The sequence below is a fragment of the Cupressus sempervirens genome, chromosome 7, assembly GCF_028749045.1.
Source record: "Cupressus sempervirens isolate cs-2001-9-10 chromosome 7, ASM2874904v1, whole genome shotgun sequence".
Lineage (NCBI taxonomy): Eukaryota > Viridiplantae > Streptophyta > Pinopsida > Cupressales > Cupressaceae > Cupressus > Cupressus sempervirens.
The window spans coordinates 229,987,824-230,004,795 of record NC_143124.1 but is presented as its reverse complement, the minus strand read 5'-3'; the positions used below and the strand labels follow the sequence as shown (position 1 = coordinate 230,004,795).

The 16,972-nt window shown below is 34.2% G+C and overlaps 1 protein-coding gene across 10 annotated transcripts in view; it reads left to right on the top strand.

Annotated features, from left to right (window-relative positions):
• Positions 1 to 16,972, top strand: part of LOC149546340 (uncharacterized) — a 199,069-nt gene that overhangs the window by 59,423 nt on the left and 122,674 nt on the right. For all 10 annotated transcript variants that reach the window (XR_016353696.1, XR_016353694.1, XR_016353697.1 and 7 more), the window contains exons 2-4: positions 14,534 to 14,611; positions 15,920 to 15,954; positions 16,053 to 16,108. Coding sequence is in view for 4 of the 10 variants with exons in the window: in XM_089791163.1 (XP_089647289.1) it covers positions 14,534 to 14,611; positions 15,920 to 15,954; positions 16,053 to 16,108 (169 nt within the window). In the remaining 6 variants the exon portion in view is untranslated. The remainder of the gene's footprint in view (positions 1 to 14,533; positions 14,612 to 15,919; positions 15,955 to 16,052; positions 16,109 to 16,972) is intronic.

Below are 16,972 nucleotides of genomic sequence, written 5' to 3'. Positions count from 1 at the left end.
ATAGGGAATCATTCCCACCGCTCGACTTAGCATAAGGAATTGAATATCGGACCACCATGAGCTGACTCTTGATGATTAATATATATATTTTTTCTTTGAGCTTGCAATTATTATTATTAATGGGTCTTTTCCTTTCATGCAGGAAATAATTCTATGGTACAATGCTTCTCATCTCACCCTTCATCTTAGCCAGGATGGCCCTCCTGGATGAATTCCTAGGTGCATGCTTAAGTATTCTTTCTGTTTTATAATAACAGTCAAACCTTATGTCCTATCCGAACTTATCACAATATTATGAAGCAAACTATTCTTGCATCTTATTTACTCATTGTCCTTAACTCACAGACTAAGGTATAAGGGTCATTATTCTGAGGATATTTCACAGATTGACTAAGCAAAAACATGGATCACTATGCAAATAATTTCTAAGTGGAAATCAATCAGCAAACAATCGTAATTCCTGTTAAAACTAATGGATGTACTCTTCTGTGAACATCAGTCAGATTTGAACCAGGGTTTACCATCAAATTTGGCAATCTGATTCACTAACATAGCTTCAAGAAATAAAAGTCTTACATATCCACCCAGTGGGTGGCTGTCTGTACTGCCGATTCGTAAAAAGGCTTCATGTTAGATGCATATTTTTCAAAGACCACATAAAAGAAATCCAATCATAATAAGCAACCATAATCTGGATTATGCTTCGCTTGGAGTCATTTCACACAAATCGTTGTCATATTCTATCAAACTAGGATGCACGACAAGCATTGCTTCCAATGACTCTACTCTGTCTTCATGAACTCAGATTGTAGGAAATGATTTGTATCAAAACAGATATAAGGGCTACAACTAAGGTTCAGAGAAAATATCAATGCAAGAAAAGAAGTAATCTATGCTACCGTGGGTTTAGCTTTGCGAATCAAATGTGAACTCAGAACATTTAGAAAGGAAGTGACTCCCTCTTCCAACTGCGGAAAGAAGAAGTTATAAGCATGTTAAGACAAGAAGAGGGTGGCGGTGGAAGAGTTACAGTACCAACAAAGAGTCATCGTCATAAATAATTAAAATGACCATCTTAACTTATAAGGCCAATGGAAAATTAAAAAAAGAATATGAAAGGTTGCTATGCATGAAATAATATTAGATCACCGCCAAGGTTAAAGAAATAATATTGTCTTAATATTTAGCATCATGGTATCTATAGATACCTATATAAGTATGTATACATATACGTGTACATATGTAAACCCCAACCATGTATTTCTTTCGTATATGCCAAATATCAAGTATGCATTTACGTCCTCACATATTTCAAGTTGGTTTACATATGTATGCATATACATGTATGTACAAGTATAAGTATGTAGGTATCATGATGTTGATATGATAAGACATGATTTTACATCAGAAGGCTCTGACCAACAACACAAATACAAAGGTACAACTCCTTCTATTCATGCTTAGTAATCTCTTTACTATTAAATGATATGTGATTTAATAAGTTAGCTCATGGTCGTCCAATGCTCACTCTTGTCTACCTAGTCATTATCCTTAGCCTACGTGGTTTAGGGCTTGTACCTATTTGCTCAGTGATGGCGGTGCCCTTCCATGCTCAACTCCTTTCTGGCAATGTTCCCCCTCCTTTGACGTGCTCCTGCAAGAGAATTCTCCACGGTTATATTATATTCCTCAATATAATGACAATTTACCATAACGAATTATTTAATCGTAAATAATCATAACGGCTAACTGCCTATTCAATTCCATGAATTCGTGATAAATAATCAACTAGCATGTTATCTTCATGTGAAATTATAACAACTAACTATCTTATCATTTCACAGAATTATAACCAATTTAACTGTCAATTGATTTCATGTGAACCTCAATGGCTATATTTTAAATTAGGTCAAAAATTGGGATGTAACATTAAGAAATTAAATGCATGTTTAATGTTCTTCTATATTCTAATGTTATAAAGGAAAGAAACATGAGTTATAAATAAAGTAAAGACTACTAATGAGTAAGGTCACCAACAAAGGTAAAGAGGACCCGAACCAAATTGAATGCTTGTCTATTGTCCACATTAGATATTGTACATTGAAGGTTACCCATGTGGGTTGAAGGTAGAGGTGAGTATTATATTACTTAAGATTATTAAATATGTATATAATAGTGATATGAGAATAATATAGATTAGAATGTGTATATTATTCAAATTTATGGATTATTGTTTGGTATTATTTTAAGGTAATGTTATATTATGTTTATCTTTGATATTCATTTAATGATATTTTATTATCAAGTTGAATACAAATATAAATGATTTTATTTATTGAAATAAAATAAGAATATTTGTGATAATCAATTCTTTATATGAAAAATGTATATAAATAAAGCTAGTCATTATGAATAATGACATCAATCATGAAATTTATAAGGGTATATAGACAATACATACATCCTAAGTTATAGCTAGGAAATATTATATTGATTCCATAGGAAAATAATAATATGTTGAAAATATTGATTGAAGTATATATATAAAAAATGGAATATTTGTATATATGGTTAATGTATATACTTAAATTAGATATTTTTTATATTGAAATAATTGGGATCATTCTTAAATTAATGCCTAATAGAATGAAATATCAAATAAAAGAATTTTTGATGTACAAATAAGAATTTATTATCCTTGAGTATTTTACTTATCTAATCTTTGTAATATCTTGCTTGTTTTTCTATACGAGCATTTGCCTTGAACTTTTCCTCCGAGAATATTCTTGCAGGAAAAGGAGGATTAATATCAGATTTAGAGAGTCTAAAATTTTGTTAAAGGAAAGTTTATTTTAGAAGCTTAGAAGATTTATGTTTAGGGGGATTCTGACACATACGTCAGAGGGAGCAGATAGGGGATATGGTTTTGTCAACTGTCAGTGATATCGATCATATTGATTCAGAGGGAGTAAACCAATGTTGTGATGGAATCTTCAATGATCGATAAATTGTAACAGTCAAGAGGACTGAAATTCATGTGACTATGTGAATGGGCCTACCCCTTGTGTACATTGTAAGAAAGTTGTGACTTTAATTAAACTATCTATGAGTCTCTCTTTGATGAATGCAACTTGACGTATGAGTTGTAGAGTCATTCAAGTGGCACAATCATACTCAATCATGATATTGGCGTATTGTGGACGAGTTTGTGTTCGCTTCTACTATTAAGCTTAATGAATGTTTGGAGCTTCAATGGATGAAAAGAGCAAGTTGGAACTAAAAAGGAGTTGTCATATTTGATACAAATTTTTTTCAACAATATAAGAATGAGTGGAAATTTTACATTGTGAGGGGGAATAATAGTCAATGTTCCATTCCCACTTGAACTTTATTTAGAGGGGAGATGTTCCATTCTCAAATAATCTAAACGGACAATCTCTGAATCTTCATGTGCAGATAAGTATTTGTATCTTTTACATTTATCTACTCTTTGTAGTCTCTCTCTTATATGTAATTCTTGAATAGAAAGAAAATAAGGTTATAAGGTTTTCCCTTTCTTAACCCTAATTTCCAAAAGGAATGATCCAAATCAATTAAGCACAAGAAAGTGATCAATGCAGAAATGGATCATGTGATGGAGAATAGGGAGAAAGGGGGTTCAATGGTCTTTCTATTATGAGGAGTATGTGCGAAAACCTAAAATAGATAAAAGACAAATGCTAACCTTGAATCTGGAAAGTGCTAATTTTTGATGTTTGTGTACAGTTTCGGGGAATTCTGCAACCTGTTCTAGATTGGAAATGTCAAGATGGAGAAAACCCATAAATCTTGTCTTTTTTAAGGGAGGTTGACCTTGGACTTCATAGTGGGGCCCAATCTTACCCTGGGGCACGATTGTACCCCAAAAAGTCGACCTTGACTTGCACTGCTTCGATGAAATTTCTGTTCATGGATCTCGCAAGTTCGACGTAAAGGGTATCTGAATTTGCTCTTCAATTCGTTGTTCCACACCTGTACCTGTAAGAAAAATGGTTTATTTGTTTGGATGGGGGTTTTGCCTTAGTCAAACCCTAGTTTGGAATCAACCTTGAAATTGTGATATAAGTAAACAAAGTAAATGGAACTATTCACCTTGCTTATGTTGAAATCCTTGTGGAGGATTTGAATCTTTGAATCCACAAGTGCAAATGCTCCAAATGTATGTAGGATGTCTTAAATCAATGGCATTAGATCTACAACAACAATTTTGAATGCATCTTTGCATAGGAAAAGGCTTGAATGAATATGGATGGAGAAATCTTCAACAAGAGGGCTTCATAGAGATTGAATCCTGCAATGGCTAACAGTGGATCTCCTTGATGAATTGGATGCTTGAACACTTGAAATGCTTGAATGCTTGATAGGTAGTAGATCTTCACTTCAAAGTAGGTGGATGCGCTTCATAAAAGGTAGATAATAACTTTGCTCATAGAAAGTGGATTAAAAGTAGATGTCAAAATGAGGGAAGAGGGCTTCCTTATATAGAGATCTAGGGCACTAACTCCTAAAGAAGGCCGACATAGGAGAGCATTAAATCCCATTTAACCTTAACCCCTAGGAATAAACCTAGATTAAATGTAATCTAAGAGTCTACCATTCCGAAACCCGAAACAACCTACTCAAAAGCGGGAAAAGAAACTTTCCAAAGCCCGAGATCCCAAAACTTCCAGAAATTGAAAAATGAACCTCGGGTCAGGAACAAGGTTGGCCCTGCCCTAGGTCACGGTCAAGGTCGTCCTTGGCCTAGGTTAAGGTCGAGGTCAACCTTGACACACCAGGTCATCCTTGACCCATAAGTCAAAGTCCTTAGTTTCACAGAGTAGATTGTCATAAATAGGTTGGAAATAGAGAGAGAGAAGCAGAACAGGGGGAAAACAACCAGATCCATGCAAAGACCCATTCAAGGCGATTGACATGACCCCAGACCACTTACTCAGAGGGCTAAACACTCTTAATACGAAAGTGCTTCCATTTTAAGACGATATAATTCTATACATACTATAAGGGTTATTTGTCTTGATCTTTTTCCTTTATGTTTTGAAGATGTTCTTAAAGGAAAAGAAAATTGATACTTTACACATGCTACCAAATATTGTGCAAACTCAATCTAATTATAGTAGCTCCAAAGACCCTGATGATCAAGATGGATAAAGTGAGGCTCTTCAAGAAAGTATCTTTGATGATTGAGATTATGAGATTCTTCTACATTAAGAGGGAGTATGACACTTCTTCAAAGGCAATGCAGGAGCTTAGAAGATTGATACTCAGAGGGAGTCTAGAAATACATGTGTGTGACTGCATGATTTTGATGGGCCTAGTCCTATGTATATCACGAGGAAGTATATCATGAGAAATTAATGACTTACCACCAGAAAGTTAGAAGATTGATATCAGATTTAGAGGGAGTTCAAAAGGCATCCTTGGGTGCAAAGAGTTTCTATTGGAGTAACTAGGGGACCTGACTTCCTAAGATAATTGTTTAGAGGGAAAATTTTGAGGTGCAATCCTTTGTTAATGATATCTTCTCTAGGAGGAGAAGTTCTAAGTGAAATTCCTTGTAATGCAATTTTTCTGTGAGAGAATGAGGTCAAAGCCTTTGTACCACCCTTTGACTGGGTTCGTGGTGGTTACTTCTTCACATATGATATGTAATGAAAGACGATGATCCTTCATTGACATATATAAACAAAAAGTAACCATTATAAGATGGCAATCTTATAAATGATAGACCTGTTATCATGGTTCTTTGGGCCGGATTTTGCTAAACACTATGATAATGAACGGTCAGAATGTAACCATTATAAGATGATGATTTTATAAATGGTAGACCTGTTATCATGGTTCTTTGGGCCGGATTTTGCCAGACACCATGATAACGAACAGTCAGAAGGTAACCATTGTAAGGTGGCGATCTTACAAATGATAGACCTTTTATCATGGTTCTTTGGGCTGGATTTTGCCGGACACCATGTTAGCGAACTTGTAATGGTTCTTTGGGTCAAATCTTGCTGGACACCATAGTTGCTACCATACACCACACTTAAGGTGGTGTTTTTTAAAAGTAATGTAAATTACTTCAATTGTGTATTATGAAAGGCAAGAAATTTAGTCTCAATGTGAATTGAATATCATATTGAGATGATATCTCTTCTTATTATTGAGAGTATAATGTGTTCTTTAAATCCTCCCTAGCTAAGAGGGAGTGTTAAGGTTGTAGCTTCCGTCAGATTGATTTTATCATGAGATACCTTGTTGATTATAAAACGTCTTTGTTATAAATATCTTATATATAAAATATATATTATATATGTAATATAGTATACATTATATATTATTATATAATAATATAATAATATATTACATATATGGTTGATATATTAATATTACATATATGCTTAAAGATGAGTTATACATATGGTTATTTATTAACTAATGATGATTAACTAGAGACATGTCTCCTCTCAATATTTTTGAGTCTTCAAATCTGCATTTGGAAGACATCAATCACATTGGCAATGTTACTACATTTGCAGAAACAATCCTATAAAAAACAACAAAAACAAGGGCCAATGGGAGGAAGGAAGTGCTCTCATATGGCAATACTTATTCATACAAACACAACTAAACTATAACGATGTCTAAGAGGGAAGACACTTGTCATGATCATAATATGAATGCGGTCTAATTATTAGCCTAGAAGAGGAAATGGCTAAGAGTAGAGGGCAATGGATATACTTTCGAAAAGCCCACCTAAATCTATCCCTTTATATATGAATTCCATCTTCTGCTTTGTTCGCCAGTGTATTTGCCTCTTTGTTGCCCTCTTGAAAAATGTGTTCTATTCTTATTTCTTCAAAACTTTCCATTATCTTTAATGCATATTATCGTTCGGATTGTATTTTCCAATTAGGATTACTTTGTTTCCTTAATGCATTAAGTATTATTTGAGAGTCTCCTTCAATTATAAGCTTTCTTATATCTATGCTATGGCCAAGGGTCAAACCTTCAATCAAGGCTTCCATCTTTGCTAAATTATTAGTAATTATACCTAGTGGTCTAGCTTTTTGGGCCATACAACTGCCATTGTTGGAGTGAATTATGCATCCTAGCCCAGCCGGGCGAACATTCCCTCGAGAGGCCCCATCAAATTGAGTTTTGCCTAGCTTGCAAGAGGAGGTACCTATTTACAAGCAGTTCTCACTGTATTATTTGATTTTGAATATAACATTAGAGGGTTGATTAGGTTGAACCAGTTTTTACGCATCTCCCTGTTCCAATTAGAAAAGGTTCCTTCTTCCTTATATGAGTTAATGAGATTATTATTGGCCTCCTCAACAATGCAGGCTTCCATCTTTTTAAGAAAGGTAGTTGCCTCCATGCATTTGTTTGGAAAATTTCTTCTATTTCTTTCCTTCCAAAGCTCCCACTAAAGGACATATGGTTAGATTTTTCATAGGTTATTGTAAATCTTGGAGTTGCCAATTTTAGGCCAACTTTTTACGAAGTCCAAAGGATTATCGGGAAGTGTTATTTTCCAATTCAATTTAACATAACCATTACCAACAATTCCTGGCATAAGGGCATTTGAATAACAGATGATCAATGGTCTTGGAATCACCCTCACATAATAAGCATCTAGATGCCTCCTCAAAGCCCATCTTAAAGAACCTGGCAGCTATAACAGTCCTCTTTTGTAGAGCTGCCCATAGGAAGATTCCTGCCCTAGGAAGACAAATCGGGCCCCAACACAGATTAAGGGGAATGTCTATCTTATACTAGTATTGTGAGTTGACAATCATTTTGTATCCTCTTTGAACGTTATATTTACTATCTTTGGAGGCACCCAAAAATAGTCTGTCCTCCCTTTCCTTGTGATTTACTTGTCTTTCATTTAATTGTTGTATGAAAAGTCATTTTTCTTGATGCGACAGTGTTGTTCCTTCAAGGGATTTCCATTGCCATCACCCTTTTTTATTGTTATTAGATTTAACTTTATAATCACTTACTTGTTGTCCCCATAAATTAGAGAAAGTGACTTTAATGTTGACTGGTAAATTTAGGCTAACGGGGTAGGCCATCCTAGGAATCCTTCCATAATAGGGCATCCTACCCTAGTCCTATGTCCCAAGTTAGATTTTGCGAACTTAGAGGGCAACATTTCATCATAATTTTCTAGGTTCTAGATCCTTTCAAGGGGTTCTTGGTGTAGAAGAGAGATAGTGGGGTAGTATTATATAAATATTTATGATATAGGATTTTTGCCCATTAGCTATTGTGTTCTTGGTACATCCTCCATTTGAGTTTTGCACCTAAGGCCTCGTTTTGCCAATTCCAGTTTTTAATACCCAAACCACCAAATTCTTTAGGCCTGCAAATGTTGTCCCATTTGATCAATACTTGTTTCTTCTTATCTTTAGTACCCTGCCAACAAAGGTTCTCTTCACAAGTATTTAATAATATGAAAGAAAAATAATATATCATCTCACTGCAAAAACTCAAAAAACTCCAAAAACTTAACACATAAATCAGGGAATTGGTAAACTATAAACCATTATCACCTAGAGTACACTGGCATTGTATAGAATTGTATTGAAAGTTTATGAGAGTTTTACCCCTAGGTGAAGAAAGGAAAACTAATGTTTATTTTTGGTAATTCAAATTAATAGAATGATCAACAAGACCTATTTAGACAACAATACTCCTTTTTATAAATTTTTTGAGAGAAAAATAAAATAATATTTTCTTTTTCTTTATCATCCTCCCTGATGGAGCCTAAATTATTTCCAAAACTTTATGGCCTCCATTTAAGAAATAATATTAAATTGAGGTAATTATTGTCAAAAATGTTAGAGTTATGTAGTCAAGATTATTGAAGGATGCACAAATAAGCAACAGGACTCATGTTTGAAGTAATATGTAAACTATAAGAAGGAATATGTAGTCAAATCTACAGCAACCATAATCTCTATATGATGATGGTGATGCACAATATATTATGTAGATATAAAAATAAGAATGATGGCAATGGGAATATTGGAACAGCCATTCAGAGATGGAGAAGAAACATTTTTTATATTTATATATTTTAGTAAGGAGGAATGAGGGCTAAATATGGCTTCGTAATGTAAAAAAAAAAATGTCTTTTGTTTATTATTAAAGGTGTGGAGATTTAAACTATAGGTGAATCGTCCTTTATAATTATTTTTTGAATTCTGTATACAATTCAAATGTCAGATAAGTGGACATGGTCATTTAGCATTTAAATTCGATAATCACAGATAGTGTGAAATAAATAATTGTTTTTGCATCTGTGTCCAGTTTGTCTTCCAGAGGGGTTAAAATTCAATTTGGACTAATTTAAAAGATTGCATACTAATTGACCTATTGCATCTTGATTATTTAATTGTTGGCAGTATAAGTGCATTGAACATTATAAAGTTGTATGTGTTAATTTACTGAAGTTGCTCTATTGCCCGGATGAGCAGAGGCACTGGTCTTTTTATTGAAGTCAGAAAATCTATATATTCCTTCTGCAAGCATCAAATTTATTATTAACAAAATTTATACAAAACATTCAATTATCAAGTATTCAGCATCCAATTTCATTTTGATTGAGTTCGAGGACCTTGCCAACTCCTGAAGTTTAAATTCACTATAGAAAATCCTTGAATTGAGTAGTCAATATTCAAGGTGAAGATTTACTCGCCTAGGTGTCGCGGAGCCCGAAGTGCAGGGGAATCTAAGCAATTTCTGTTCGTTGGCCAAAATTTGATTGAGAGATCTTACTGGAGAAGTGGCAGGCTCTTGGATTTCCAATCTACGGTTTTGGGAACCAAGAGATTGGCGACTCTACTGGGGAGAGTTGCTCGCAATAGGTGTTGTGCAATTACCCAGAGTTTTAGATTTTGTAGACCAGAATTAGAAAACAATTATATCAGTTTGTTTAAGAGCATACTTTGCTGGAAGTGAGAATCCAAGAAGATCAATACATTCCTCGAAAGAGGTGGCGACTCTATTTAATAAAATTTCAATTGGTGACTCTGCTGAGGGAGAAGGCTCAGAGCGAAATGATTTGATTTCTAAATATAGATGATATGTACTATGATCCGGAAATGGATCAATATTACACTATGGAGGAAGAATACCTACACCCCTTAGATGCATTTTTCAATCTGGAAAGATATGAAGGTGAGACATTGGCACATTTTTTTATAAGTATGGTGCATATTTTTCAGGAAGTACCTTCAGACATCATGCCTTCACGCAAGGAATTGATAAGAAAGTTTTGTGAATTGGGATCTTACCAGATGACCCGGATTCGATACTTCTTTTCCAAATGTTGGATGAAAGTCCGAGTTATATATATCTCTTTTGGATGCATATTTGAATTTAGAAAAGCAAGAAGATGAATTTGCAACAGAATTCTTCATGAGAATGTTTAATGCTTATCAAGAAATACCTTCAGAACACAAACCTCCATCATCTGATCTTCTCTACAGGATGCGGGAATTAGGCCTCTTATATGATCATCGGTTTCTTAACTTTCTTGAACTTGTGGATAATGAGCTGGTTGAAGAGGATAATGAATGTAGGACTGAAGTAACAAATGAGTCAAGTTAAATTTCAGATTTGAATGGAAATGAAAATTCTGGATATTCTAAAGAAGAACCAGCCCATGATGATACTCATATGCCTATAGATGACAGTGAATATGATAACGAAGATGAGGATTCTCTCAGTGTGGAAGAAATCTCAGCCTTGTTAGATCTAGAGTATCAAAAGCATGTTGAGAAAAATGGCTCAAATTTTTTCTCAATCCACCAAGGTGAGCAAGTTGATGAATCAGTGCATTCTAAAGATGTATTGGATGAAGGAGATAGTAATTCACAGGAATCATATAGTGAGGATGAAGTAGAATTGCATACAATGTATGAATATGAAGAAGTCTTAGAATATATTGCTGATGAAGATATTTATCTTACTGATCAAGAAGATGATGATTCCCAGAAGGATGAAATTAGTACACTATTTGATGAAACATTTTCTGATTCAGATGAAAGTTCTCATGATAGTATGCCTAGATTTTCCATGTACCTAAATCCATTGTTTGAAAAAGAAGCAAGTGAAGACAGCTCTGAATTCACTACGTTCTCAAATCCATTGTATGAAGAGGATTTTCTCTACAGCCAACTCCATCAGCACCATGATGAAGATAGCAGGTTTGATTTTGAAATTGATGAAACTCATGAAGTGTATTTAGAAGGTGAAACATCTTTTGGCTCAGCCCATGAGCAGGAACTGCAGCAAATATGTGAAGGAGCAATAGAATCAGAAAGGCGTAGTGAGAAGAGTACATTTAAGCATGAAACTGAAAATTATCAAAGTATCCCATCTGATCTTGATATAAAGGCAATTACTGTTGATGGAGATGACTCATTCTCCAAGCCTTTTTGTGAGGATAAGCAATATTTGGAATGTGGGAACAAAGCATATTGTGTGCAAGGAGATGTTCAAAACTCTAATCTAAATGTTGGTATGACTGATCAAACACATGATTATGAGAATTTTCCACTCAGCAAAGAGTACAAGGGACCTAATGACTTCTTGGAGGCTAAACATAAATCAGATCCCAAAGACCACTTTGAAGAAGTAGAGCCAATGAACATCATCTATGAGGACAGTGCACCTAATACAAGTTTGATATATGGGCAGCAGATCGAAGTGATGAAAGAAAGACATGCCATGACTAGAAGGAGTGAGTTGTTACATGATCAGAACCGAGTGTTCAATAGAGGAAAATATTGATGTTCACCTTTCGGGGGCCTTGGGCCACCCAATTTCACCTTGCATCATGTGGAGCATGAATGCTCGATCTACTTTTCCAGAGATAGCTGGAATCTCATTATGCCTGCAAAGGGCATATCTCCCCAACAAGAGCCACTGATGGAGCCTAAATTATTTCCAAAACTTTATGGCCTCCATTTAAGAAATAATATTAAATTGAGGTAATTATTGTTAAAAAATGTTAGAGTTATGTAGTCAAGATTATTGAAGGATGCACAAAAAAGAAACAAGACCCATGTTTGAAGTAATATGTAAACTATAAGAAGGAATATGTAGTCAAATCTACAGCAACCATAATCTATATATGATGACGATGATGCACAATATATTACGCAGATATATAAAAATAAGAATGATGGCAACGGGAATATTGGAACATCCATTCAAAGATGGAGAAGAAACATTTTTTATATTTATATATTTTTGTAAGGAGGAATGAGGGCTAAATATGGCTTCGTAATGTAAAAAATAAAATGTCTTTTGTTTATTATTAAAGGCGTGGAGATTTAAACTACAGGCGAATCGTCCTTTATAATTATTTTTGGAATTCTGTATACAATTCAAATGTCAGATAAGTGGACATGGTCATTTAGCATTTAAATTCGATAATCACAGATAGTGTGAAATAAATAATTGTTTCCGTATTTGTGTCCAGTTTGTCTCCTAGAGGGGTTAAAATTCAATCTGGACTAATTTAAAAGATTGGGTAATAATTGACCTGTCGCATCTTGATTATTTAATTGTTGGCAGTATAAGTGCATTGAACATTATAAAGTTGTATGTGTTAATTCACTGAGTTGACTCTATTGCCTGGATGAGCAGAGGCACTGGTCTTTTTATTGAAGTCAGAAAATCTACATATTCCTTCTGTAGGCATCAAATTTATTATTAACAAAATTTATACAAAACATTCAATTATCAAGTATTCAACATCCAATTTCATTTTGATCAAGTTCGAGGACCTTGCTAGCCAGAAAACTCTTGAAGTTTAAATTCGCTATAGAAAATCCTTGAATTGAGTAGTCAGTATTCAAGGTGAAGGTTTACCCGCCTGGGTGTCGCGGAGCTCGAAGTGCAGGGGAATCTAAGCGATTTCCGTTCATTGGCCAAAATTTGATTGAGAGATCCTACCGGAGAAGTGGCAAGCTCTTGGATTTTCAATCTACGGTTTTGGGAACCAACATTCCCAAAAGTTATAAAATATCAAAATGTCCTCTTTATTACTCAGTTTTAGGACCTTGGGCTTAGTGACACTTTACTTATATGGAGCTTTCCATATATATATTATATTATAAGCCACCTTTTCAAAATTATACATAAACTTACTTTTGGGCAGCTTAACAGTGTATATTTAATTATTTCCCCTTTTCACCACTCCCTTAGCCTACAGGAATATTGAGATAAATAGGCTAAGGATCTTCATGAATTTTATGCTAAAGAAGAAGACATGACACAAAGTTGATGAGAAAAACAAAAGGGATAAAACCTGATGACGACTTGCCTATTTATGGGTCATCATAAATAAAAACTGGAGGTGTCTAATACAATGTTAGATGTTGGACAGTCATGAGATCCTTCCTTTCTCCCTCCAGACTGAATAGCTCCCGAGGGCACTGATGAACTTTAAGACTCCTGTGATATTATTGCTTTACCATATGCAAACCATGATTACACAGGTCTGTAATAGCAAAAAGAAAATAGAAACAGTACTGAAAAATTATAAGGGCAATACTGTCAGATATAGAATATATTTGCAGTACCTGATTTGGAGTGGCGTTATGCATAAAAGATTCACAAAGTGTACACTATAGCTGGTACACTGTGTGCCAACTGGCATATTAAGAGAAATTTCAAGTATAATGTGTTTGATTTGATTTAGTGTAAAGCTAAATCTTCTTAAATAGGCATGTTAATTGTTAAGTGCTAAATAATCAAAATCTTCTGAGTGTAATTTAAGTCTTACAATACAAGAATCAACTAACCATCTCTTATTATTGTCTCTGATAACACAAAAATCAAGCTAACTATTTCATGTTTTAAAGGAAGTTTCAACCCATAAAATACAAAAACCAATGTTACTAGATCTTATGGTAAAGGAAATCTCATAGATTACCATGATGTTAGGCTCTTATGATCGGCTTAGCTTCTGTAATAATGGGTAAATTAATATGTTCATGCGAATTTGAGATACTGTATTGAGATGGTTGTTATGGAGACTCAAAATTATGTAACAACATGCAAACTGCTCTGATGTTCGGTTAAATAAGTGCAGTTTACTTACATACTAGGCCTTATAACTGATGTTTCAACTAAATATTTTTTTAATATTTGAATTTTTAAGTTTTTTTTCTGAATGTAGTTGCAATACATGTTAACGTTTATCTCAATAATGTTAGAGATACATGTAAGTAACTGTACTCTTATCTGTTTTTTGAGATGTTAATTAACTGCTCAGATGCAGTTTTTTGTAAATGTACATCAGAAATATTAGCAGTAATGGCTGACTTGTTGATCATGTTACATGTATTTAACATAACATACCAGTAAGTGCAAAGCAACAGCACATTCTTTATGATACAAGTGGTAACAAATATAAGAAGTGTTAACAATAATTGTAATATTTCTCTCTTGTTGATGGTTCTACGTCCAGCTATTTGCAGTGCTTGTACCTGTGGCAGGAGTAGTAGCCTTCCTATGGTTTGCAGGACGTGAAATGGTTCAAGGAAATGTATGTTATTTTTTTTCCATTCCTAAACTATGATTAACTAGAATAGATTGAAAATACTACCTTTTAGTTTATTCTTGAAGTAGCCTTCGTTTTAACTTATAAAAAGAGTTGCATGGAAATGGATATGAATACAATATCAGATACATATACAATTAATGTTTAAGACCCTCTAATAGCAATATGGCTATTAAATTATGCATTTCAATTCTTTATACATCTAAGATTATACAACTTAACATAACACTAAATTCTTTATTTATATGTACATTCCAAGGAATTTCTAGGATACGGGAAGGCAGGGGACAGCATGGCATGAAAAGCCTTTTTTAGGGTATGGCATTTTAAAAAAAACAAAAAAATGTAGGAGCTTTCAATTATTTAATGTCATTTTAATAACACTATAAAACCATTTTACATAACTGTAGGGCACAGAAATGAGACTTGGACTCGGCAGGGCTGACTTGACTCAGGAGCAGAAATGGTAAAAACTCGACAATGTACCAGTTTCTTGTGAGTTTTATCTAGAGCGAGTTCCTGGAGGGACTTGGTCCCTGGGACTCAGCTACGGTCACTTGGTTCAGGACTTGTCAAGGCTTGGAGAGTGCCAGAGAGTGTTGGAACTATGCTTCAGAGCCAAACTGAGAATTCTCACAAGAGTCAAGATACAAGGAAAAAATGATGAAAACATAGAAAATTTGCCACTACCCCTAATCTTCATCAATTAATAATTTAACACTGCATCAAATTGGAGTTTTTGTACGAATCATTCTCAATATGCTGGACTACATGATCCATTCTGACAAAATTAAGTGATGTGGAAAACTCAGCTCACAGCGATACACCCTGGAAATATTCTTTGACATTTTAAAACATAAAAGTTAGTTCCACAGTGGTCTTTGTCTATTGTTAAGGATTGATATATTGGCCACAATTTAATATGTGGCTTGATGGTTATTTTATATGGAAAGCATACTGAACACGCTACAAGTAGGTTCGCAGTCCTGAAATTTGAAACTTTATTCTCATATACATACTACATAACCGTTAAATGCACTACCTTGAGATCTGAAAAGTGCAGTCAACTGAAGCTATCTGTATACCAATGAAACATCAAGGGTTGAGTTTAATCATTTAAGTGATCTTTACCTTGTATATAGGAATGCCTCATGGAGGGGAATGGCTGGAATTCCTTGAATGAAATTGTTGTTTACCTCACTATAGTATTAAACTAATTTACAATCTTAATTATGCTGATAAAAAATGAGAACAGCACAGTAAATATGTCTTTTGTGTATATGTATGATGCAGTGCCCCAATTGTGGAAATGAATTTCAAGTGTTCAAGTAAGTTCTTTAATAGATTCATACACTTTTGCTTTGACTTTGATTTTGTGAACTTTTCAGTTTCCTATATCCACTTGAAACATTTTGTATTGTTACAGGTTTGATCTAACAGATGGTCCACAACTTTGCCCTTACTGCACCCAGCCATTCAAATGTATGTATCTGCTTTCTGTCTGAAAGTCGGTTATGGTTTTAATCATTTTACAAGTACAATTTGCTTCTAAGATAAATCATACATATGTCTGGCATTTTACTTTGGTTTTGAGAATGCTTTTCCTGAAGGAAGCTGAGAACTTTCCGGGAACATCTTCACCCACTTTGCTGGTAGAAAACAACAAAAATACCATTAAAATTCTATTTTTGGTGTTTTCTAGGGATGTTGGATTCCTGAATAAGTGTGGGGTATAAGAGGATACCCAGAAAGAGGTGAATCTCTCTTCCTATCTGTTTTGGATGCAATGATATATCATATATCTTTGTGCTGATTAAATAATCTTGAATAAGGGAGGTAAGTTCAATTAAGGCAACCTTCTTTCGACGCTTCTTGAAATAATTGGATCAAGATGTTGTGGCTTCTTAGTCATAGAATATCTTTCAGGATCAACAGTAAGCTGTTTCATCTAACCTCAATTTATGATTTGTTCTTTGGTATAAAGCTACATTGAGCTATGCTAACTACCAGAATTATATTAATGTATTGTCAAAAAACTGACATTCATAAATGGTAGTTATTTTATGGTATGGACTTGGAGTATTTCATCTCTTTAGGTTCTGTAGTAAACCGATGCTTTAATTTCATTATTTGGATGTTGGGTTCTAACTAGCTTGACTAATATGTATTTTCATGTATATGTAGCTGGAAGGAATTTTTGTGGAACTGCCTCCTTTAATACAATAAAACAAGACTACTACTATGAATTTGTGTACTCGAGATAGCATAACCTTGGTAGCACTGATAATGCGATGTTCTAGAATTTCATAATATCATGTGTATAAATTTTGAAGTTTTAAACTTGTA